Source organism: Narcine bancroftii, chromosome 3 (genome assembly GCF_036971445.1).
Source record: "Narcine bancroftii isolate sNarBan1 chromosome 3, sNarBan1.hap1, whole genome shotgun sequence".
Taxonomy (NCBI): Eukaryota; Metazoa; Chordata; class Chondrichthyes; order Torpediniformes; family Narcinidae; genus Narcine; species Narcine bancroftii.
Window position 1 is genome coordinate 36,476,294 of NC_091471.1, and position 25,128 is coordinate 36,501,421.

The 25,128-nt window shown below is 37.5% G+C and overlaps 1 protein-coding gene across 4 annotated transcripts in view; it reads left to right on the forward strand.

Moving 5' to 3' along the window:
* The window catches only part of katnal2 (katanin p60 subunit A-like 2), a 91,179-nt gene extending 67,521 nt beyond the window's left edge, over positions 1–23,658 (forward strand). For 3 of the 4 annotated variants that reach the window (XM_069923828.1, XM_069923830.1, XM_069923831.1), the window contains exons 11-16: positions 3,155–3,273; positions 3,929–4,020; positions 13,887–13,997; positions 16,602–16,764; positions 22,239–22,341; positions 22,827–23,658. In XM_069923828.1, coding sequence (XP_069779929.1) covers positions 3,155–3,273; positions 3,929–4,020; positions 13,887–13,997; positions 16,602–16,764; positions 22,239–22,341; positions 22,827–22,966 — 728 coding nt within the window. In that variant the 3' untranslated portion in view covers positions 22,967–23,658. The remainder of the gene's footprint in view (positions 1–3,154; positions 3,274–3,928; positions 4,021–13,886; positions 13,998–16,601; positions 16,765–22,238; positions 22,342–22,826) is intronic. The other variant, XM_069923829.1, reaches the window with a different exon arrangement.
* The last annotated feature ends 1,470 nt before the right edge of the window (positions 23,659–25,128 follow it).

Consider the following 25,128-nt stretch of genomic DNA (forward strand, 5'->3'; position numbering starts at 1 on the left):
GGATGGCATGCTTATTCTGAATCTGCGCACAAAGAACTCCCCAGCCCATCCTCATTCTGCATACCAGGAGCCGATCTTGGGGCTTGGCAAGCAGTTTGCAATGCATGCCCTTCCCTCACCCCCGAGAATGAGCAGGAAATCCACTCGCAGTTAAACAGACTTGTCTCACACACATTCAGAAATTGCTATCATTTCACCGCGACCACGCAATCTGCTGGAAAATACTCAGCAAGACCAGTGGAGTGCCTTCAGCATTTATTCACCTTTATTTCGGATTTCTAGCGTCTGCATGTTTGGAATTTCTTTTCGTGATTGGTTGAATCCGCAGATGCAGAACCCACAGATACGGAGGGCTGACTGCAGAGGTAATTGCGTTGCTGTTAAGGATCCTTATGTTCCTTCCTGCTGCATTTTGTCGGGATTGGTATGATTTTTACAGAGAACATTTTTTTTTGTTGCAGAAATCTGGCCGCAGCGCAGCAAACAAAAAGGAGTGTCGGCAATATAGTGTGAAATATCTGAAATATGGATTTGAATCAGCACCAAATAACCAATGGCAACCCATGTGCCTACTGTGTGAAAGAGTCTTTTCAAATGAAGCCATGAACCCCCCCCCCCCCCCCCCCAGGCTTTCCTGAATGTTTGAAGAAAATGCACTTTAATAAAGCAGACCAAAAAATTAGCACACATTCAATCACTTCGAGAACATTTACGGAAACGGAAAACCATTGGAAATGTGTTTGGTAGCACTTCACAACAATCCAGTGAGAGTTTGCATGCATCATACAACATCTCGTTGCTGACTGCTAGATCTGGTAAGCCTCATACAATTGGAGAAGAGCTTATTCTGCCAGCAGTAAGTGAGGTTCTGCACAGTCACCTGAACTAATTATTAAAAGCTATTCCTCTCAGTGATAACTCTGTTCCAAGAAGAGTGGATGAAAAGGCTGAAGACATTGAAGGCATTTAGGCTTAGGACAACAGCATTACAATTAGATGAGTTCACTCTGTCGGGCAATGTTTATGTTCGTTTCATCAGGGATTAAAGTTAATTCAAGAGCTGTTATTTGCAAGACAACTAGAAACAGATACAAAAGAGGAGTCAGAATTTTCAGTGGTTGAGAATTTTTTCAAAGAGAAAGGCATCTTGCTTATCAACATTTATGCTTGTGCAACAGATGGGACACCATCTATGACAGGCCGTCATCATGACTACATCGCTTTCTTGAAAAAAAGCTTTACCTGGTATGTTTACAGGGCACTGTGCAATCCACAGGCAACATCTGGTTGCAAAAAACCTAAGTGGTCGACTTCACAAATCATTAAACACTGTTAACACAGAGGTAAATAAAATCAAGGCACATGCTCTAAATTCCTAACTGTTTCGACAACTCTGCACTGAGAATGATAAAGATTTTGAACTTTTGTTGGTGCACACAGAAGTTAGATGGCTGTCAAAGGGAAACTGCCTGAGATGTTTCTATTCACTTTTTAAAATAGTTGTTGAATTCTTCCAAGACTCCAATTCTTTTTTCTGTGATGAACGAAGAAACATTAAGTACGACATTGCTTACTTGTCAGATGTATTCACAAAGTTTAACGAAGTTAATTTGCAACTGCAAGGAAATGAGGTTAACCTTATCAAAGCCAAGTCAGCTCTCTCCACATTTCTGTCCAAGTTACAGTTATTCCAACATAACATACTCTGTCATGAGCTCTTCCAATTTCCAAGCCTCTCTGAATTGGAGAAGGAGAGAACTTCAAGTCTATTGTGCACATCGGGATAAGCTCCAATAAGCTGCATAGTGACATGTCTGACAGATTTCAAGATTTTTTTGCTTAAAATACCAGATTGGGTGATCAATCCATTCCTATATATCAGCAATGGGGAAACAGGAATGTGGAGGAAGAATTGATTTCACTCCAAAATAATATTGAGCTGAAGCCAAAGTTCAAAAAATCATATCAAGATTTTTGGTTGCAAAATAAAATTTCTGACTGCTTCCCTCCACTGTGCAATGAAGTCAAGATATACTTTATTGCCTTGCCAACATCATATTTAGTAGAGCAAGGCATCAGTGCAGTCACCCAGCTTCTTTCCAAGCAAAGAAACAAACTGAAAATTATTGAATGTGGGGATCGAAGACTTCTTTTTAGTGCCTTCCAGCCTGATGTTTAGAATCTGATATCCCTACACCAAGCACATCCATCGCATTAAAACAGTGAAGACAATGTAGTTACAGTAAATTTACCCTTTCATATTGCTAAATAAATGGGTTTACTAAAAGTTTTATTTGTGAAATACATATGCTTGTATATAGTGTTAGATTAGTTGTTGTTTAAAATTTGTGGTAGACCTAATATGAAAAAAGGTGTGTGTGTGTGTGTGTGTGTGTGTGTGTGTGGGGGTGGGGGGGGGGGTGGGGGGGGAGGGGTAGTGGTGGGGAGCTAGGGATGTGGCCTTGGGAGCCAAGGCAGCAGCAACTTGAAAAGGTCTGGGAACCACTGATCTAAATCAGTATTAGTAAGTATAGATCAAGCCTAGGTCCATTTTTGTCTACATACTCAGTTAACCATATTACTCTATAGAATTTATGTTTTTTTTTTCTTCATCATCCTTTTCTCATGGGCCTGACTTTTGAAGTATGGAACCATGAACTTGGCAAGCTTCCAATACTCTTTTGTGTCCCTAGGGACAGGCCATTTATCCACCATGGGTAATGCAGTTATGCTCATTCAGCTGTCAGCTGAATATACTACCGTCATCCAAGAGTGAAAATGCTGTTGATTTTTTTTTTTCTCCCACTTGCTCTAAGGGTAATTGAACTACATTTAGCTGCTCCGAGACTGCATTTAACTAACTCGGCACCGAAGACAACCTAGATTTTCTGTTTCATGTGGCTTTGAACTACATTTCTCCAATCACATCATTGGTTCAGTAAAGAATCAGATGGGAAGAGTGAACCAAAGTATTTTGCTTGATGCTCTAAGCCCGAGAACAGCCTGCTGATTTAGTGAATACTTATGTTTGTATTGTTGCTGTATCGTAAACAATATGAAGTTTATAATTTCTAAAGAGTGTTTTTGAATGAACGTGGAAAAATGCTTTTCTTTTAATGTAATCGTGAAATATTAATAAATGTAATTTTTTAAGGTACTGGAAAAACATTGCTTGCCAAGGCTGTGGCTACCGAATGTAACACAACCTTCTTCAACATTTCGGCATCTACCATTGTCAGCAAATGGAGGGGAGATTCGGAGAAACTTGTTCGGGTAAGGTGTATTCAGTCTATTCTGTCATGTGTTTTCCAACAACTGTTTTCCTTTGGAGCCTCTTAACTGTGTTTAGTTAATGGAATGTGTAATTTTCTGACAATATCCAATACTGCATATTTAGCTTAGTTCTGTATCCTCATCAAAGAAAAATATTGGTGTTCTTCTTAACCATCATATGGTGAACCTGACAGGAATATGGTGAAAACTGACCTTGGTTTTGATAGTTTAATAATTTCTTCATATCTGCTGTCAAACCTGCACAAGATTTTGGTGAGGAAATCAAAGGAGGCCTCACACCAGGAAAATAACGAGGTAACAGTAAAAGTGTATTTAGTTTCAGCATTTTTACTGGAAGTAAATTAAATTAATCGGTAGGGCTTTTTCATCCAAACTGACCTTTTAATTAATTTTTTGGTTTGTGTATCTTGGAAACTGACTTTTCCTGACCAATGTAGGTATCATCAGAGCAAGATGTTTTACAAAATTATAGCTGCCACCCATTTGGAAACTCTTCAAATGATATATTTTTACCTCTTTGGTCCCATTAAACCCCAAAACCTCCCTTCCCTGTTTGAGTTTGGAAATTGGGGCAATATTTTCCTTATTCTGACATGATTTGTCTGTGAAATGAATTCCTTCTTGTATTGCCCAGATGCTGTTTGAACTTGCTCGATTTCATGCTCCCTCTACTATCTTCCTGGATGAATTGGAGTCAGTGATGAGCCAGCGAGGCAGTATCCCTGGGTAAGTGTTCTCAATCATTTAACATTTAAAAAAAAATTTTTGCTTACATTTATCTCATTTTTTTTTACTCTTCTTCATAGTTTCTCTGCAAAGAGCCGCATCTTTTTTAAGAACGGTTGATTGATATATAAAGATTGTGGCTACCTGCTTTTCTTTGCATTCTCTTCCAAGTTTGAGTTCAAGTTAGCTGTCACATGTAGCAAAACTGTAGTGATATAAGTTATTTTTCAAGCAGACCAGTTAAACACCTCATGCATAGTACAACAGTAAGACTCAGTATACAAAAAGTACAGAGATCAAATTTCTATGTTAATTTTTCCAATGCCATCCGAGGCGTTTTAGCCCTCCAAATAAATCTTCTTCTGCTTTTGTTTAAATCCTCAAAAAACATTATTGGTACAAAAATTGGTAAAGATTGAAAAAGGTATTGTATTTTAGGAAAGATATTCATCTTCACACAATTAATTCTTCCTATTAAAGAAATTGGAAAAACTTTCCATCTTAATAAATCTTCATTAATTTTCCTCAATAAAGGTATGTAGTTTAATGTAAATAAATTATCAACATATTTAATCGCACCAATCTGCCATTTAAATTTTATCCCTTTCTTAACTTGAACATAATCTGTCTCGATCATTGGCATCACTTCACTTTTATCAATATTTACTTTATAACCTGATACTAACCGATACTCTGCCAATTGATCATGTACTTTTTGTAATGAGCTTTCAGGGTTTGTAAGATATTACGTCATCTGCAAAAAGACATTTTATGTTCTTCATCATGTATCTTAAAGCCCTCAATCTCATTATCACTTCTCAACATTTCAGCTAAAGGCAGAAGAAATAATGTTAAAATTGTGGGAATGTCTGAAGGCAAGGAAGGACAAGATGTGATTAATTTTTTTTTAAGAATTGAGACAGAAGATATTTGGAGAGGAACATTTTGCGGATAAGATTTTAATTGGGAGAGCTCATAGAGCTTTGAGTCCAAAACCGGGTCCAAGCCAGAGACCCTAATCTATCCTGGTTGATTTTTTAACTACAGGTACACGATCCTTTATCCGGAACCCTTGGACGACAGGGTGTTCTGAATTTCTGATTTTTCCAGATTTCGGAAAGCCCAGCCGAATTGTGCTGCCATATCCACCCCCACCCCCTTCTAGTTGCCTGGCCGTCTCCCCCAAACGCCGGTCCCTCGGCCACCCGGCTGCCTCCTTCAAGTGCCGGCCGCCTCCCCCAAGCGCCAGTCCCTCGGCCGACTCCCCAAGTGCCGGTTCTTCGGCTGCCTCTCCCAAGCACCGACCACCTCCCCCAAGTGCTGTCCCTCAGCCGCCTACCCAAGCGCCGGTCCCTTGGCTGCCTCCCCCAAGCGCTGGCCGCCTCCACCAAGCGTGGCTGCCCAGCTGCCTCTCTCCCCACTTACCGGATTTTGGAGCTTTCCAGATTTTAGATGTCCGGATAATGAATCGTGTACCTGTACCAGGATAGAGAGAGGCTTCTTGGTCTAGTGATGAGAAGAGCTAGACAATACATAGCTTTGAGTTATGAAAGGGATGTTTTTTTAAATATTCAGATTTGAGTCAAAATCTATTGAAGAAGAACAGTGAATTTAATCTGGCTAAGAAAGTTTTATATGATAAAGGTTATGGATTTGTCTTGCATTATCCAGCTACTTTAAAAATGTTTGTACCAGATCAACAGATTATGCTAAGAATCTGTCTAAAATTCAAGTAACAGATGGCACAGATTTGTTGCAATGAATTTGATGTATTAAGAGAGGGGGTGTTATCCTCCTTTTCTTTTCTCTTTTTTCTTCTCCTTGATGGATGAAGAATTCTTATATTGGATGGAATTGTTGGTTAGATAAAAAGATTTTTTTCCCGTGGGTGGGGGGCGGGGGGGGGTCAGGGGATGTGTTTGATTTCTGGTGGCCACATGTGTTTTCGTGGTTTGTCCATGACTCGTAAAATGGAGGGTGGTAGCGCCAGTTTTTAAAATGGAGGGCAGTAGCGCCAGTTTTTAAAATGGAGGGTGGTAGCGCCAGTTTTTAAAATGGAGGGTGGTAGCGCCAGTTTTTAAAATGGAGGGTGGTAGCGCCAGTTTTTCTACCACTTGGGAAGAGATTTTTGTTTTACCTTTCTTTTTAGTAATTAATTATGATGTACTTGTTTTGAATAACTTTGATGTTTTTGGATTGCATACGAAGTTCAGGACCAAATTAATTTGTGGAATTCTTCCTGGAATGGAGTGACGGAAAGGAACTTTGTAACATTTTTAAATAAGGAAAATGAATAAAGTAGTTAAGATTATGTTTTAATATTAATGGGATTAATGGGAAAATGAAAAGAAAGAAAATCTTGTCTTATGTTAAGAAATTGGGCGTAGATATCACTTTTTTTACAAGAGACTCATTTAACTGAAAAAGAACATATAAAATTAAAAAGAGATTGGATAGATTAGGAAGTTTTTTTCTTCATTTAATTCTAAAGCTAGAAGAGTGGTGATTTTATTTAAGAAAAATTGACAGTTAAAATTCAAAATGTGATTACAGATCTGGCTGGTAAATATATAATAATAAATTGTCAAATATTTTCAGAGGAATGGACTCTGTTAAATATATATGCACCAAATAAAGATAATGAGAAATTTATACAAGATACTTTTTTGAATTTAGCAGATGTTCATGAAAATATTTTAGGTAGGAGGAGATTTTAATTTTTCTTTAGATCCTTTATTAGATAAATAATCAAGAACAACAGGTAACTCTAAAGCAGCTAAAACATTGTTATATTGAATGAAGGCTTTAAACTTAATTGATAGATGGCGGATACAGCCTAAAGAGAGAGATTATTCTTTTTATTCTAATAGATTTGATACATATTCTAGAATTGATTTTTTTTATTGCTTTCGGCTCAAAATCAATCAACAGTTTTGAATATTGCATATAAAACAAGAATATTATCTGATCATTCTCCACTGCTGATTGAATTGGAATATTCTGAAAAACAGACTCAGTGTATAGACGGAGATTAAAATCTTTATTGTTGCAAAGGGAAAATTCTTTTGTGATACAAATCTACATTCGATAGAAAATAAGTTATTATCTGGGATGAATTAAAAGCTTATTTACGAGGAAAATTATAATCTATACTTCAAAAATTAAAAAGAAATATATAGATAAAGATATAGGTATAGATAAATTAAAAAAAGAAATGTGTTTGAAAAAGTAATTCAAAAATTGCCTTCAGAGAATAAATATATAAGTTTAACTAATAAGAAATTACAATATAATATAATGCTTACATATAAAACAGATAAAATGATATTACAGTCTAAACAGAAATATTATGAATTAGGAGAATGATCTCATAAAGTGTTAGCCTGGCCATAAAAAGCAGAACAAACTTCTAGAACATTAATGAAATACAACAGAACAATAATGAAGTGACATTTAACCCACAAGAAAAAAATAAACCTTGGAATTTTATGAAAAATTATATACATCTGAATCATTGCATGATGAAGCAGTTATAGATGACTATCTGTCACAAATGATATTACCAAGGTTAACTGAGATAGGTAAAAATGACTTAGATAGTCTTCATTGAACAAGAGGTCTATAATGCACTTAATTGTTTACAAAATAATAAATCTTCACGAGAAGATGGGGTTCCAGTTGAATTTTGTAAAGAATTTAAAGATTTAATTATTCCTTTACTTATGAAGGTAATAGAACAAGCCTTTAAATCGCACAATCTTCCAGAATGTTTTTTAAACAGAAATAATTACGGTTATTCCTAAAAAAGTTAGAGATCCATTAAAACCAGCTTTATATAGATCTATATCATTGTTTTAAATGTTGATTATAAAACTATAGAAGTATTAGCAAACAGAATTAATGATTATCTTCCTGAATTAATAAATATGAATCAAACAGGTTTTGTTAAAAATAGACAAACTTTGGTAAATATAGTCAGGTTATTAAGTATAATTCATTTAGCACAAAAGAAAAAGGACTTAAATATAGCAGTGGCTTTGAATGCAGAAAAAGCTTTTGATAGGTTAGAAATGGATTTTTTATTGAATGTTTTGAGTAAGTTTGGTTTTGGACTGAAGTTTATAAATTCCATTAAAGCTCTGTATAAAAATCCTAAAGCTAAAGTAATAACTAATGGATAGATATCCCAGTCATTTAACTTAACCAGATCGAGGGGATGTCCTTTATCTCCAGCTTTGTTTGCTTTGAGTATGGAACCCCTTGCACAAAGGATTCGTATTGATCAACAATTGAAAAGATTTGTAATAAATCAGTTTATTCGCAGATGATGTCTCAACCACCATTATCATTACATAGACTTTATAAGCAGTTGTTAGAATATGGAAAATTTTTAGAATATAAAATAAATTGGGATAAAAGTGAAGTAATAGAATTGGTTTGGGGGTTTATTCACAATGTCAAAAATTCGCTCAATTTAAATGGATGGGTAAGATTAAATATTTAGGTATACATACTGATAATAATTTGAAAAATGTATACAAATTAAATTATATTCCATTATTTAAGAAAATAGATGAAGATTTTAAAAAGTGGGTAATTTACCTATTTACTTGAATTGGAAGAGTCAATTGTATTAAAATGAATATTTTTCCAAGAATTCAATATTTATTTCAGACTTTACCTATTTTGATAACTCAATTTTTTTTAGGATCTAATTAAATAAGTTAGGAAATTACTTTTGAAAGGGAAAATGGCAAGAAAATCATGAGAAAAATTAACATGGAAATACAAATTAGGAGGATTACAACTTCCTAATTTTAAGAATTATTATAAAGCAGCGCAATTAACATTTCTTGTTTCTATATTTGGGAAAATTAAACCATCATGGGTGGAAATTGAATTAAATAAGATTAGAGAAACTATACCTGAAGAATTTATTTATAAATAAACTGAGGTTGATGACAATTGATAGAGGCACTCCAATATTGAAATATTTGCTTAATATTTGGAATAAAATTAAATTAGAAATTGATGGAAATCTTTTATCATTAAAAACACCATTGATTAACCCTCTTTTAATTTTTTTAAAAGATAATCCTTTTTTTAATATTTGAAATGATAAAAGAATTTTTAAATTAGGAGATCGTTATGATAATGATAGGCTAATGTTATTTGATCAATTAAAAATTTAGTATGATATTCCTTTTTTGTTATTTTCAATTAAGAGCTTGTTTAAGAGAGAAATTAGGATCTGATATGATTAAAGATCCTACAGATTTAGAACAGTTAATTGTTGATGGAATGGCTATTTTTAAAAAAAATTGTCAATAGCATGTATGATGTTACAAGAAAAATCAAAAGAAAGATGGGAACAAGATTTAAATATCTCAATAGATCAATAGGTTTGGCAAGATTTATGTAAAGAAGTTATGTCTAATACAATTAATGTAAGCTATAGATTACTTCATTATAACTTTTTACATCAATTGTATATTACACCTTAGAAGTTGAATAGATGGAGATCGGATACATTGGATCAATGTTTTAGAAGTGTTCATTCTACATGGTCTTGTTTAAAGGTTAAACCTTTTTGGATTTCCATTAGTAAGTTTTTACAATGAATTACGGGTGTTGTTTTTCCATGAACTCCTGAATGATTGTTTATGGGAAATTTTGAGAATATAACTCCTAATCTATCTTTACCAGATTTTCAATTGAAATTTGTTAAATTAGTTTTGGTAATAGCAAGGAAATGTATTGCTGTTACCTGGAAATCAGATGTTTCATTAACATTAGGAAGATGGGATACAGAGATTCAAATTGTATCCCTTTAGAAAAAAATTACATATATTTTGAGGGGTAAATATTCTATATTTTTACAAGTTTGGAGCCCATATGCTCAAATAATGGGATTAAAATTATAAATAGTTTCTTTGAATCCTCCAGACCAGTGAAGTTTTCCCTGAAAATGAGTAAGGGCTTTGTTTGAAAAATGTTTTCTTTGAGATCCTTGAGCATCCTCCAAAGCAAGCCAAATCAATATTATATAGCTATGCTATTATGTATTCAAGATTTAGGTTTTAGGTTAGTAAGGGATTAGTTGGAGGTTTTTCAAAGGGTTTTTTCTTTATTATATATTAATCAACATATATTTGTAAACTCTGTAATATTGTGGTTTATAATGTATTAATTGTTATAACCATGATATATGTGGTGATTTTAAATAAAATATTCCAAAAAAAAGCAATTCCCTCACTATGCATTGATATATCCTGATAGATTGCTTTCAATGGTGCATCTGTCGGAGTTGTAAAGGGATTCTGGTGTCACAAAAAAAATTCATAAGACCACAAGACATAGAAACAGTAATAGGCTATTTAGCCCATTGAGTCCACCCCACCATTCAATCATGAGTTGATCCATTCCTACTCAGCTCCCATTGTCCAGCCTTCTCCCCATCACTTTTGATGCCCTGGTTCATCAAGAGCCTATCCATCTCTGGTTCTGAGGAAGTAGAGGAATGGTGTGCTTTCTTCGCCAATGCATTAACATGGGTAGACTTGGACTGTTACTAGAAATGTTTACCCCTAGGAACTTGAAATTGTCTACTATCTCCACCTCAGCATTATTGATGCGGACCAAGAAGTGAGCTCCACCCATTTTCTGAAAGTCTGTAAGTAGCTCCTTTGTGTTGCTGTCATTAAGGTGACGCTATTCAAGTCCCTCTTTCTCTCTTCTATACTCTGGCTCATCCTTGTTAGAGATTTTGTTTATGGCAGTGGTATCATCCACAAATATAAAGATGGAATTGTGGTGCTGTGCACAAGAAATATAGTAGAGCACCAAGTGCACATTCAGAGCTGAGGATGATTGTGGAGGCAAGGCTGACACCATTCCTCACTGATTGTATCCTACAGGATAGAACATCATGGATCCAATTGCAGAGAGAGGTGGTGAGACCAAATCTCACATACTTTGAGGATCAGTTGTTTGGTACTATTGTGATGAAGGCAGAACCATAATCAATATCTGATGTGGGTGTCCTTGTTGTCCAGATATTCCAGGATTCTTGGTTCTTGATCCTCCAAAATATTTCTTACAGAATTTAAACTGAGGCTGGGGAAGGATGTGCTTAAGGAGGAGATTTTTTAAATTTTTTTAAATTTTTCACACTGTGAACCATATTGACCAAATTACACATAAATGTTTCCCTCTTGAATATACATAGTGTCATTTTCTCCCCTTTCCCCCCTCCCTTCCCTCCCTCCTTCCCACCCCCCTCCCCACCCACTAAATGTTCAACATGTACGATACATTAAACCCATTAAACAATGTCATCACACAATGAAAATAAACAAGAAAATTGTGTCATCTACTTTTACACACTGGGTCAGTTCATTTCGTCTTCTCATTCTGTCATTTTAGGTGGTGGAGGTCCGCGGTAGGACTTCTCCGTTGTGTTCCATGTACGGTTCCCAAATTTGTTTGAATACTGTAATGTTATTTCTTAAATTATATGTTATTTTTTCCAATGGAATACATTTATTCATTTCTATGTACCATTGCTGTACTCTCAGGCTCTCTTCCGATTTCCAGGTTGACATTATACATTTTTTTGCTACAGCTAAGGCTATCATAATAAATTTTTTTTGTGCTTCATCCAAATCGAGGCCAAGTTCTTTACTTCTTATATTATTTAGAAGAAAGATCTCTGGATTTTTTGCTATGTTATTTTTTTTTGATTTTATTTAATACCTGATTTAGATCTTCCCAAAACTTTTCCACTTTCTCACATGCCAAAATTGTTCCTGTTTCCTTCTTATAGCGAAAACATCTGTCTGATACTGTTGGGTCCCATTTATTTAACTGTTGGGGCATGAAATATAGCCTATGTAACCAATTATATTGTAACCTCGTGTTTTTTTTATTTCTCATAGTTCCATAGCATAGCTTTTCCCATGTTTCATTCTTTATCTTTATGTTTAGATCTTGTTCCCACTTTTGTTTGGGTTTACAGCTTGTTTCCTCATTCTCTTTCTCTTGCAGTTTGATGTACATCTTTGTTATAAATTTTTAAATTATTATTGTGCTTCCTTCTGGTAACCTCAGCCTGCTTCCCAATTTGTCCTTCAAGTAGGTTTTCAGTTGGTGGTATGCCAACATTGTACCGTGAGTTATACCATATTTGTACTTCATTTGTTCAAAAGATAATAATTTATTTCCCGAAAAACAATTTTCTATTCTTTTGATAAGGAGGAGAATTTTGAAGGAGAACTGTATTAGTTTAATTGGGTCTGGATGTGTGAGTATGGAAGGGTGAGGATTATTCCATGCTTTAATTGTACGAGGGAAGAATGAATTTGTGTACACACCTGTCTTGGAAGATGGCACTACACATTGGGTACCCTGCTCTCATCTGCTCCTAGCAGGCTTGAGTTTGATATAGAATTGGTAGTCTAGTTGAGTGTAGGGCTAACTGGGTGAGTCCATATCTGAATATGTATTTTCAGGAAGTGAGAAGGACGAGGGACAATTACATCTGACTTTCAGAATGATAAAGAATCAATGACACTTCATCATATATTTAGATGTGGAATGTTACCTTCAGAAACAGTCCAACATTTCAAGATAAGCCTGGCAAAAATATCTCTTGAATTATATTTGCAAAGGACCAATCCTCTTGCTTTTATTCTAGCATCTAGCTTCTTTAATAAGTTTGGTGTTCTGACTTTAACCAAGCTATCCCATCTATCCTTTTGAACTGAGATACAATAGACTGTAGATATAGTCATCTGGACCAAAAACAAACTGCTTGAAGAACTCAGTGGACCAAACAACATCTGTGGAGACTGGTAAACATTACATAGAAGCGTATAAATTGAAGGCTTCTTTTTCTTGTCTATTTCTACCTTCACCTGCCAGCCTATGTCTAAACAACCCATTCCACCACTTGGCTATCTGCCCATCATATTCTTCCCTATTCATCTGATTCTACCTATTACCGAACTGCCTCTGTTCACCTCTCTAACCTCTATATTATTGGTTATCTACCCTCTACACTCTGTCTTGATGCATGGTCTCAACCTGAAGCACTTGCCTCCACAGATGCGGCCTGACCTGCTGAATTCTTCCAGCAGTCTATTTTTATCCCTGTTGATTATTATTTCTTTGGAAATAAAACACGACTCTTAAATTTACATTTGTCTGTGTTCACTAACACTGGCCTGAAACAGATGTGGACAAGTACACGGGGGACCCTGAAATTGTCTTCTCCTGCTGGAATATCTAATCAGTCTGTCAATTTACATTGTGCCATTCCTTTGAACTAAGAAGAATTTTTTTTCTTGTATGAACGACCAGTCTTTATTTTGACTTCAATCACTTCTATTTTTATAAACGCCACTCTGAAAGAAAATAACTGAACAGTAATGGCTTAGAAACAGAAAAATCAGAGTTACATAGTGTTAGCAGAAGTAAGTTTTACATTTTAAATTTATTTGAATTTAGATATACAGCAGGGTAACAGGCCCTTTTGGCTCATGATCCTGACCCGCCCTATTACACCCAATTAACCGACCACCCGCGGTACATTTTGAATGGTTTGAAGAAACCGAAATCCCCCCGGAGAAAACCTATGCAGTCACGGAGAGAACATACAAACTCGTTACAGACAGCAGGGGATTCAAACCCTGATCACTGGCGCTGCAACGGTGTTGCACTAACTGCTAACCTAACTGTGCCGCCCCTTTGCAACTGGTATAATTGGATGAAAATTTGAAGAGGAAAATTAATAAAAATAATTTAACCAGAAAATAATAAATAATACAAAATGTCTCCAATGAACTTATTTCAGTCTATCATTGTAGAGGAGAACATGAAGGAAGCCGACGGATGAAAACTGAACTCTTGGTTCAAATGGATGGTTTGGCTCGTTCTGATGATCTTGTCTTTGTTTTGGCAGCTTCTAACTTGCCTTGGTGAGAATTTAATTTATATTTTTATCCCAAAACTGATATGACCTTTTGCTTTAAATTCCTTCCTTAGTTCGTTCTGATTGTACATGATACTTCAAAAATATAATGAAGAGTTCAAAAACTGGAATATTAGCTGACTGTTCCTTTTTGTTGCCAGAACATAACTGAAAACTTAACAAGTGCCATTGTCTTCCCACTGCTGCAGTAATTTTTTTAATACTTACTCAGGAAAGCTAACAAGAGAGAAAGAGTCTAGATTTCATGAGAATGTTGACAGGATTTCAGGGTCTGAGTTACAAGGAAAGGTTGTGCAGACTGGGGCTTTTTTCTCTGGAGCGTAGAAGATTGAGGGGGGACTTGATCGAGGTGTTTAAGATTTTAAAAGGGACAGATAGAGTAAATGTGGATAGGCTTTTTCAATTAAGAAAGGGGGAGATTCAAACTAGAGGACATGGTTTAAGATTGAAGGGGGAAAATTATAAGGGGAACATGAGGGGAAATTTCTTTACGCAGAGGGTGGTGGGGATGGGGAATGAGCTTCCGGCAGACGTGGTTGAGGCGGGATCATTGGTTACATTTAAGGAAAGACTGGATCGTTACATGAATAGGAGGGGACTAGAGGGGTATGGACCGGGTGCTGGTCAGTGGGACTAGGAGGGTGGGGATTTGCTACAGCATGGATTAGTAGGGCCGAACTGGCCTGTTCTGTGCTGTAAGTGGTTATATAGTTATGGTTATTTGGATTAATGGAAGGAAGCTAGGCTAATGGGGATGGTTGAAATGGGCTAGGTTATTTTTTGAGCCAGCAAACTAATTCCATTAGATTCAGCTCAGTAATAGAAAAGGACAAAGGTTAATCAAGAATAAAAGCTAAAAGTGAGGGTAAGGTTAGTTTTATTAAATTATGATTTAGTGAAGGCATTGTTGCAGCAGGCTTTGCTGATAAAGACAGTGGAGGCTCAGGTTAAATATTTCCTTGAGAAGAACATTTCAAATCTAGGTGCCTTCCTCCTCCCCCACCCAACCCACTCTTGGATATTGAGGAAGATACAAAGCAGCTCAGTCCAAGAACCAATTCCAAGAGCATAAAACTGCAGAAAGCTTACAGAAGAACAGCTATAGGGGTGACCACTTACAGGAAATTAGGAAGGAAAAGTCATTTACATGGAAATACATGGCAAGTAAGATTAAAGAAAACTCCAGGAAGAAAGAAGAGAACAAAGGAAAGAGTAAATTCTATTTGACACTGAAATGCGGCCTTATGTAAAGGTGATGATTCGGATGTTGACATAAAGGAGGAAGAATTTAAAGTATAGAAGTTCATTGAGGGCAGTTTCTACATGTCTTTTTCCAATTTATTATTTTTATAAATCCTCATACTTTGGTCTTATTATCTGCTGTCTAAAGGAAGATTTTATAAACTTTCACAAACAGTTAATTGCAGTATTAGGACACATTTATTTGGATTAAACTGTGAAGTTGTCCCTGATTTAAATGTCCATAAGACAATAAGGGATAAGAGTAGAATGAGGCAATTTGGCCCAACGAGTCTGTTCCATCATTCTAACTGTGGCTGATGTATTTCTTTTAACTCCATTTTCCTACCTTCTCACCAAGCCTAGGACTTCCTTATTAATGAAGATCAACATCTGTTTTAAATATACCCAGTGACTTGGTTCCACAAATGACTGGGGAAACAGATTCATCACCCTCTGGCTAAAGATATTTCTGCTCATTTCTGTTCTAATAAGATTCTTTTATTCTGAATCTGTGACATCTTCTCCACATCCTCCCTATCCAGTCATTTCAATATTCGGTGTGTTTCAATGGGATCCTCCCTCATCCTTCTAAACTCCAGTGAGTGCAGGCCCAGAGCTATCAAATACTCCTCATACATTAACCCTGTAATCCCCAAAATCATTCTCATATACCTCTTCTGGACCCTCTCCAATGCCAAAATATCCTTCCTCAGATATGGGTCCAAAAACTGCTCATCATTATATCTTTGTTTTATATTCTCGTCCTCTTGAAATGAATGCTAACATTGCCTGTCCTGAAAGAGCAATAAATGCTGAACAGGAAACTAATTTTAAATCTATCCTTTAGGAATTAAGCAGATTCCATTCTGTGATGAAATTCCATCCTACAGGCAACCTCTATTATAAGTGGTGTGGGGGTGGAGGAGGGGGGGGTGGGAGGATATTCATTCATAGAAAATGGTCCATATTGTAATTTATTGTAGCAGAAAGTCGCATCAAGAAGTGCAAATAAGAAGAATAAATTGTGTTTATTTATTTAATATTTTTCCCTATATGGTCCGTAAATGAAATTTATTCCATATCTCAAATTTTTGTTAATGAACATAGAATTGCTTGCGTCAAGAAAAAAGGACAGGACAATGGTGTCAAAGGGAAGCTTTTAAGTATGTAAACTTTACATTCTGTAAGATGTGAATAGCCACACACAGTTTCTGCAAGGTTTCTGGTGAAGTTGTGCCAGGAGGTTGAAGGGGATTCTTCACATGCTCCTAATTTTAAAGCCATTGCAGCAGACTATCGGAAACACCTGAATGCCTTTTATACACTGATGTTTATCAACTTTTTTCAGGGAATTGGACCATGCAATGTTGCGGCGACTTGAAAAACGAATATTGGTAGGTCTTCCTTCAAAAGAAGCACGGCAGGCAATGATCTTGCACTGGCTGCCTCCTTTGAGTAATAGTGGTGGTGTAGAGCTTCGGACTGAACTGGATTATTGCTTATTAGGACGTGTGAGTATTGCATTGTATAAACATACCGTATTTGACAGTATATAACACCCCACTTTTTCCTCTAAAAATAATCACCTCAAAAACCACCCCTTATACACAAAGGTGATATTTTGGAGCCACCATTTTGAGCACGGTAGTGGAGGCTTTCATCCGCAAGATGGCAACTGGAGGAAAGTGCTCAAGCTACATTATTGCATACAAACTAAAAGTTGTAACATATTCTAAGGAGCACGGTTATAGAGTGGCAGCTAAAGTCTTTGGAGCACCGCCTACAGCAAAATGGTACGTGAATGGAAAAAGCCAGAAAAATGGTTAGAGGGTGCTAAAAAGAGTAAATGTAACCTTCATTGTCCAGACCCACGTTGGCCACAACTTGAGGAGGAGTTTAAAAAAAACTAGGTGCTAATTGAAAGAGGAGCAGGGAAATCCATTTCTACCAAGATGATATTGCACCAGCCCAGGAGCTTAGGAGAAGAGCAAAAGCATAAAGATTTGACTGGAACAGAAGGTTGGTGTTACCGGTTCATGAAATGGCACTGTTTATCAATACACACAAAAACCTCGATTGCACAGAAAATGCCAGCAGATTATGAAGACAAAATATTAGAATTTCATAAGTTTGTAACTTGTTTTCAACTGAGGCAAATAGGGAACATGATGAAATTCCAGTAACATTCAATGAACCATCCAACAAAACTGTGAGTGTTAAAGAACCTAAACTGCCATAGTAAAAACCACTGGTCATGAAAAGACACACTATACCGTAGTTCTGCCCTGTTGTGCCGATGGTACAAAACTGCCACCGTTTGTAATATTTAGAAGAAATATTCACCCCAAAGAAAAGGACCCACGTGGTGTATTTGTTCCTGTTTATCCAAAAGGCTGAATGGATGAAGCTGGAATCAAATCATGGTTGCAGAAAATATGGCAAAGGTGTCCCGGTGGACTCTTACCTGCACTTCTGGTCTGGGATCAGTTCAGGACATATTTACTGAAGTCTTTTAAAAAAAAGTTTGCAAATTGAAAACCCAGATGGCTGTAATTCCTGGTGGTCAATTGCAACCTTTAGATTTGTGTATAAATAAGCTGTTTAAAACTAGCACGAGGGAATACTGGAATAAATAGATGGGAGAAAAGGACCATGCACTAACATGAGCAGGAAGAGTGAAATGTCCCACCATTACACAGGTGTGTGACTGGGTGAAGACTTCTTGGGACACGGATTGTTGTTAAGGCTTTTAAGAAGTGCGGAATTAATGATGCCCTTGATGGCACTGAGGACGATACATTATTTGGAGACCGTGATGCTGAGTTTTTGGGCTTTGACAGTGATGAATGTTCAGGCAGTGAAGACGATTTTCTTTTTCTTGACTTGGCTTCGCGGACGAAGATTTATGGAGGGGGTAAATGTCCACGTCAGCTGCAGGCTCGTTTGTGGCTGACAAGTCCGATGCGGGACAGGCAGACACAGTTGCAGCGGTTGCAGGGGAAAATTGGTTGGTTGGGGTTGGGTGTTGGGTTTTTCCTCCTTTGCCTTTTGTCAGTGAGGTGGGCTCTGCGGTCTTCTTCAAAGGAGGTTGCTGCCCGCCAAACTGTGAGGTGCCAAGATGAACGGTTTGAGGCGATATCAGCCCACTGGCGGTGGTCAATGTGGCAGGCACCAAGAGATTTCTTTAGGCAGTCCTTGTACCTTTTCTTTGGTGCACCTCTGTCACGGTGGCCAGTGGAGAGCTCGCCATATAACACGATCTTGGGAAGGCGATGGTCCTCCATTCTGGAGACGTGACCCACCCAGCGCATCTGGATCTTCAGCAGCGTGGACTCGATGCTGTCGACCTCTGCCATCTCGAGTACTTCGACGTTAGGGATGAAAGCGCTCCAATGAATGTTGAGGATGGAGCGGAGTCATACCCACACTCCTGTTCGGCTCCGAATCATGGGTCCTCTACCGGCATCACCTGCGGCTCCTAGAACGCTTTCACCAGCGTTGTCTGAAGACGATTAAAGTCTTTGTTATAGAACATTGATGTTTTATTGTGTTTTTGTTTATGATCGTTACTTGTTTTAATGTTCTCTTATTAAAGTTTTTCTTTTGTTAATTACTGCAGTATTATTATTAAATGATGACCTAGTTTTATGTTCTGTCCAAGTTTTATCTGTTAATACATTAAAACTAATTTTTCCTAAAGTTTCATGCTAGAAATTGGGGGGGGGGGGTGTCCTTTATGCTAGTGGATCTTATATGCCATCAAATATGGTAATTAACTGTGTTTTATTATTATATGGGTTATTGATACGATGTGATTTTGTTCATATTGATTATTTGTATTCCTATTGATATACACTGTGCAGGATGAGAAAAGGGCAGGACAAAGATGTGAAGAGGTTATTTCTTCTACAAACCCACCAACTCCCACAGCTATGTTGACTACACCTCTTCCCACCCTGTCCCCTGTAAGGATTCCATTCCATCCTCTCAATTCCTCCATCTCTGTTGCATCTGCATCCAGGATGAGGACTTCCATGCCAGATCATCAGTGATGTCTTCCTTCTTCAAACAATGTGGCTTTCCCTCTACTACCATTAACTCAGCATTCACCCGCATATCCTCCATTACCTGCACATCTGCCCTGGCTCCCTCCACCCCGCCTCAGCAAGGACAGCATTCCTCTTGACTTCACCTACCACCCCACCAGCCTCTGCATCCAACACATTCTCCACTACTATGTGATCCCACCACTAGACACATATTCCCCTCTCCGCCTTCCCCAGGGACCTCTCCATCTATGACTCCCTTGTCCACTCCTCCCTCCCACCAATTGCCCCCCAGCTCAGTGTCTCCCTTTCCTGTCTCCTTTTGCACAGACAGGATAAATTTAACCCAAAGTTTATACTGAAGTTGTTTAGCTTTTGGAACACAAGTTTGGAAAATTAAACCTGCAGACTGGTCTTTGCTGCTTGTTTTGAGGCTATGGTTGCTTGATGACGATGGTAATCTTGAAAAATATTTAATTTATAACACCCTCCCAAGAAAATCTAGAAATTGAAGAAACTAACTGAACTGAAAAATTGAGACACAAAAGAAAAAGAATAGAATGAAGAAAAAGGGTACACTTTGTAAGGGTATCTACTTTTTATCCTTTAACATTAAACTGAGAGAGAAAAATGTTATAATTAAGTGGTACTAAACAAAAGACTAAAACAAGGCAATAAAATAACCAAAAGTTCAAAAGCACTAGAAAATATTGACAAATGAGATGAAATCTTAAAAAGGTGAATCAGAAAGGCTGAGGACAAGGAGGAGGAAGGTAGATTAACTAAAGACACTGTAGATACTAGAAATCTGTAATGAAAATAGTTCATGGACCGATGTTATCCCAAAATACTTCTGAAGTATGTTCACTGTTGTAATTTGGAATCATGGCATAAAATTTATGCATAAAAAATATTCAGGGAGCAAAATGATGACCAGATCATTTATTTATGTAGTGCATAAGGACCTCAGCCAGGCAATTAGTTGATGCTATCTGACCCACTGAATTCCTCCAGCTGTTTGTTTTTTTTCCTCTAGATTTCAACATCCAAAGTCTCTTATGGCTCCAATCTATTTATACACTGTTGATTAGCAATGAGCATAAGCCAAAAAAAAAAACAGGTTTTCAGGATTTTCTTCAACATGGTGCCATGGGATCTTTTCAAGATTCAATTTATTGTCATAGTACTAAAACCTTGTCATGTTACATGAAATTTCTTTTTGCCAGCTGCAAGGCAAACAGATTCACCACCAGTAGGAATGTCTAAGCACCTCTTACAATCTGACTTCCAGTCAGAGAGAGAGAGGAGCAAAAGAGAGTCCTCCCAGATTCACCCAGTGTCCGCAGATTTGCCCCCAGCACTTCTGCAGCCCCACAGAGTTCAGTCCAAACCAGTGGCAACCCGAACTACAGATTTGAACCTCCATCAAGGTCTGGAACCCTTCAACGCCATTGGTGCTGTGATGATACGCTGCGGTACATTACTCAGCCAACAGGTGGCCTAGAGACACGGCACCCGGCCTAATGACATCTGACCACCAAGTGGACCCAGAGGGCCCATGGTATAAAACTGAGGTCCCAACCGTGTGCTCTCTCTCTCTCTCTCTCTCTCTCTCTCTCTCTCTCTCTCTCTCTCTCTCTCTCCCTCTCGTGGAATAAAGCTGTGTTGCCCCAAACAGTATTGTGCCTGTGTTTTCCTTTAGTGCAGCCTGCTACAGGCACCTCTTTGCATCCCAGTTCCAATACCTGGCACCCCTCCAGCCAGTTCAAGGCAGTCTGCAGCCCGGCGTGAGTCTCCTGAAAGCAGCCCACAGCTTCCATGGATTCTTTCCCTCAAGTCACCAACAGCTTACCGCATGCAAGGTCTTTCATCTGCGGAACCCCTCACTGGTCCGCTACCGTTTCCTCTGTTTCTTTCTTTCAGAAGGTTCGTGATCTTCCCCTCCTCTGGTGCCCAGCTCCAGACCTCCACTTCCCTCGAGTCTGCTAATGAGTAATAGGTGCTGCCATCTTGGATTCAGACCTGGGGTCACGGGATTTCAATTAAAACCACCGTTGGCTTCCTCAATGAACCGTTCAAAACCAATGTAGAGCTGACAGCAGTCAACTGGGTGGGTGGACCCTACGGGATCCTGCATCTCTGCTCCCTCACTCCCTGCAGCTCCGCACCAGTGGCAGTTCCAAGTGAGAGAGGAGATGCCTCACCTGGAAGGTGGCACCTCTCACTGTAACATTTTCCCTTTACATTTTTGTGCTTCATTTTCTGTAGTGATACTTGAACCCACAACCTTCCCCCATTAGTAGCAAATATCACTAAAACCTATTGGCATCCTGATATTTACAGTGGGAGGAACAGCAGCGATATGAGTGCCCACATTCATGGAGGTTAAAAAGTGTGAGATCACCCACCACCAGATTCAAAGACAGTTTCTTTCCTGCTGCTATCTTACTCCTGAATGAACCACACATTAGCAAAATTATCTGCCCTTGCTCTGGACCATCTGATCTCTATTTCTGCAAACTGTACTTTTGTACAGTGTCTTAGTTGCTGAACTATTGTCTGAGATATCTGGATGGAATGCTCACAAAACAAACTTTATCACTGCATCTTGGTACATATGACAATAAATTTGAATCTGAACTTAAACTCAAAACATTTCTGAACATTGATCAAATCATGGCATGATGCTTTCATTATTACTGTGTTTCCCCATTACAATTTTTATGATTTCATTTTCCATTTATCTATTTTTTAATCTAAACTGTCAGGCATGGGTTTTTGTCAAAATGCTCCCCAATCTATATTGTGTTAGTTAAATTGGACCAATAGATCATTTGAATGATGCTCAAAAAGTGGCAGCCCAGTGAGTTTGGATTTAACAAAAAAAAGATCAGTTACATTCTTGGAATCATACTTCCATAATTCACTACCTCCAACAGGAAACTGATGGCTATTCTGGTTCTGACCTCAAGTTGGTTTGCAAAGAGGCAGCCATGCGACCTGTGAGAAAAATCTTTGATGCATTAGAAAATCATCAATCAGGTATGTTGAAGTAAATTTCATGGGGAGAATTTCAGATGCATACAACAAAGTGATTCAAAGTGTAATCTAATTATGTGCCGAATTGTATTGATAAATTCTTCAAAAGAAAAAAGACTAGTAGCTTGTTATTTAATTTGTGTCTTCCTGCAATACACTTGAGCCTGATATTTATCTGACTAACTGTACAAAGAAATTTGGTCCTTAGACTTTGTGCTAAATTGAAGATGGAGATTAGGAATTGGTGATGGATCTGGAATTCCTGATTGTGTTTGGGACAAACCAATCTGATACAATTTTAACCCAGGAATTCATCTGATGGCCATTGCAATAAGATATGTAGTAAACTAAAAGGTCAAAAGGCATGGGATGACCCATTTTTATTTGATGCTGTAAATAAATGTATTTAGGCAAGTGGAAAGTACTTGTGATTTATACCTGCTGTTCTAAAAAAATATATATAAAACGTTGTTTCTTTTTATATCAAGGAAAAAGCAGTCTGCCCATTTTTCATCTAGAAACTATATCTACAAATGATGTTCTCGATGTGATAATTCACACCAAGCCGTCTGCGAAGGGTCTTGGTCAGAAGTACATTGACTGGCAACATGAATATGAGTCTGTATGAACTGAAGTATGCAAAGAATAGTAATCAACACTTGCCCCTTTCAGACTGAAATCATTTTCTGCTGCATTTCAAAGTGAAACTTTTCTCTTTCAAGAGTATATTGGCAATCTTTGCAAGGTTTTGCCATGCTGTAAAACCAAAGGGAGAAACTTTTTTAAATGTTCCTTTAAGTTTGCAAGGACTAACACTGAGGGTACTAAAATTGCATTTCAGACAGCAGTCGCCAAGAACAATATCCACATGTGCAGCTCAATGTGTTAATGGTGCGCCGATCCCATCTTCACTATGTAGAATTTTACAAAATACTAGATTACATTGAACAAAGAAAGAGAAACATTTAAAAAAAAGTTTCTACCAAGGAGTAGTCAAACAGACAACACTTGTGTCACAACTATGATACATCTCCAGAAGCTTAATGAATTTGGATTCATCAGGGAATTGAGATTTGTTGAATATTTTTGATCTGTTTATTTGCTGCAATGTGACATAGCAAATTAAGTTGTGAATGACAAGGATGAAGATGTTATTTACTTTATTGGCTGTAACAGTCCCAAAACCTGACTAGAATTTTTATTTAAATGTGTGGATTTTTAAATACTATTGAATAAACATAGTGTCAGATCACTGACACAGGGAAATATTTTGCTGCCTTGAAAGTTCAAGTCCAATGTAAATTTTGAAAACTTAAAACATTTATGGCTTCCAGTTGTTTTATTTTATTTTCAAACTTTATTTAAAGATAGAAAAAACATAACATACAATCCAATAATCGTCAAAAATTAATTTTACAAATTTTACAAATAATTTGCCAAGGCAAATAGCGCCTTTGGAAGACTACACAAAAGAGTCTGGAAAAACAACCAACTGAAAAACCTCACAAAGATAAGCGTATACAGAGCTGTTGTCATACCCACACTCCAGTTCGGCTCCGAATCATGGGTCCTCTACCGGCATCACCTACGGCTCCTAGAACGCTTCCACCAGCGTTGTCTCCGCTCCATCCTCAACATTCATTGGAGCGCTTTCATCCCTAACGTCGAAGTACTCGAGATGGCAGAGGTCGACAGCATCGAGTCCACGCTGCTGAAGATCCAGCTGCGCTGGGTGGGTCACGTCTCCAGAATGGAGGACCATCGCCTTCCCAAGATCGTGTTATATGGCGAGCTCTCCACTGGCCACCGTGAAAGAGGTGCACTAAAGAAAAGGTACAAGGACTGCCTAAAGAAATCTCTTGGTGCCTGCCACATTGACCACCGCCAGTGGGCTGATATCGCCTCAAACCGTGCATCTTGGCGCCTCACAGTTTGGCGGGCAGCAACCTCCTTTGAAGAAGACCGCAGAGCCCACCTCACTGACAAAAGGCAAAGGAGGAAAAACCCAACACCCAACCCCAACCAACCAATTTTCCCCTGCAACCGCTGCAACCGTGTCTGCCTGTCCCGCATCGGACTTGTCAGCCACAAATGAGCCTGCAGCTGACGTGGACATTTACCCCCTCCATAAATCTTCGTCCGCGAAGCCAAGCCAAAGAAAAAGAATATATATATATATATATATATATATATATAAAATAAATTAAAAACTCAAAAAAACAATTAAAAAAAAGCCCAGACCTGCCCTCCCACCCCTTCAGCCTTAAGGGGAGCCAAAAATATAAATTATATACAAAAAAAATATATATAAATGTTAAGAACAATTCAAAGTATATCTAGATGCATATATTCCAAATACGGAGACCATTTACTAACAAAAAAAAGAATAATTATCATGTAAAATATAGGTGTTTTTTTCCTTAACAATACAAGTTTTCAATTCATTATGCCAATGTAGTATATTAATCTCTGTATTGTCTTTCCAAGTACTCGCAACACATTTACGTCCTACTGATAACACCAAACATACAAAAGCAATTTGAATTTTATCCAAACTTAACCCCCTCAATGAAATCAAATTACCCAACGAGAAAATCGTTGGGTCTAATGATAATGTAAAGTTACACAATTTTTCCAAAACCACTTTACTTCCTTGCCAGAATGATTGAACTTTAACACAAGTCCAAACAGCATGTAAAAAGTTCCAATACATGTATCAATCACATCTAAAACATATGTCTAAATTACTAAATCCATATTTTTTTAGTTTCTCCGAAGTCAAATATAATT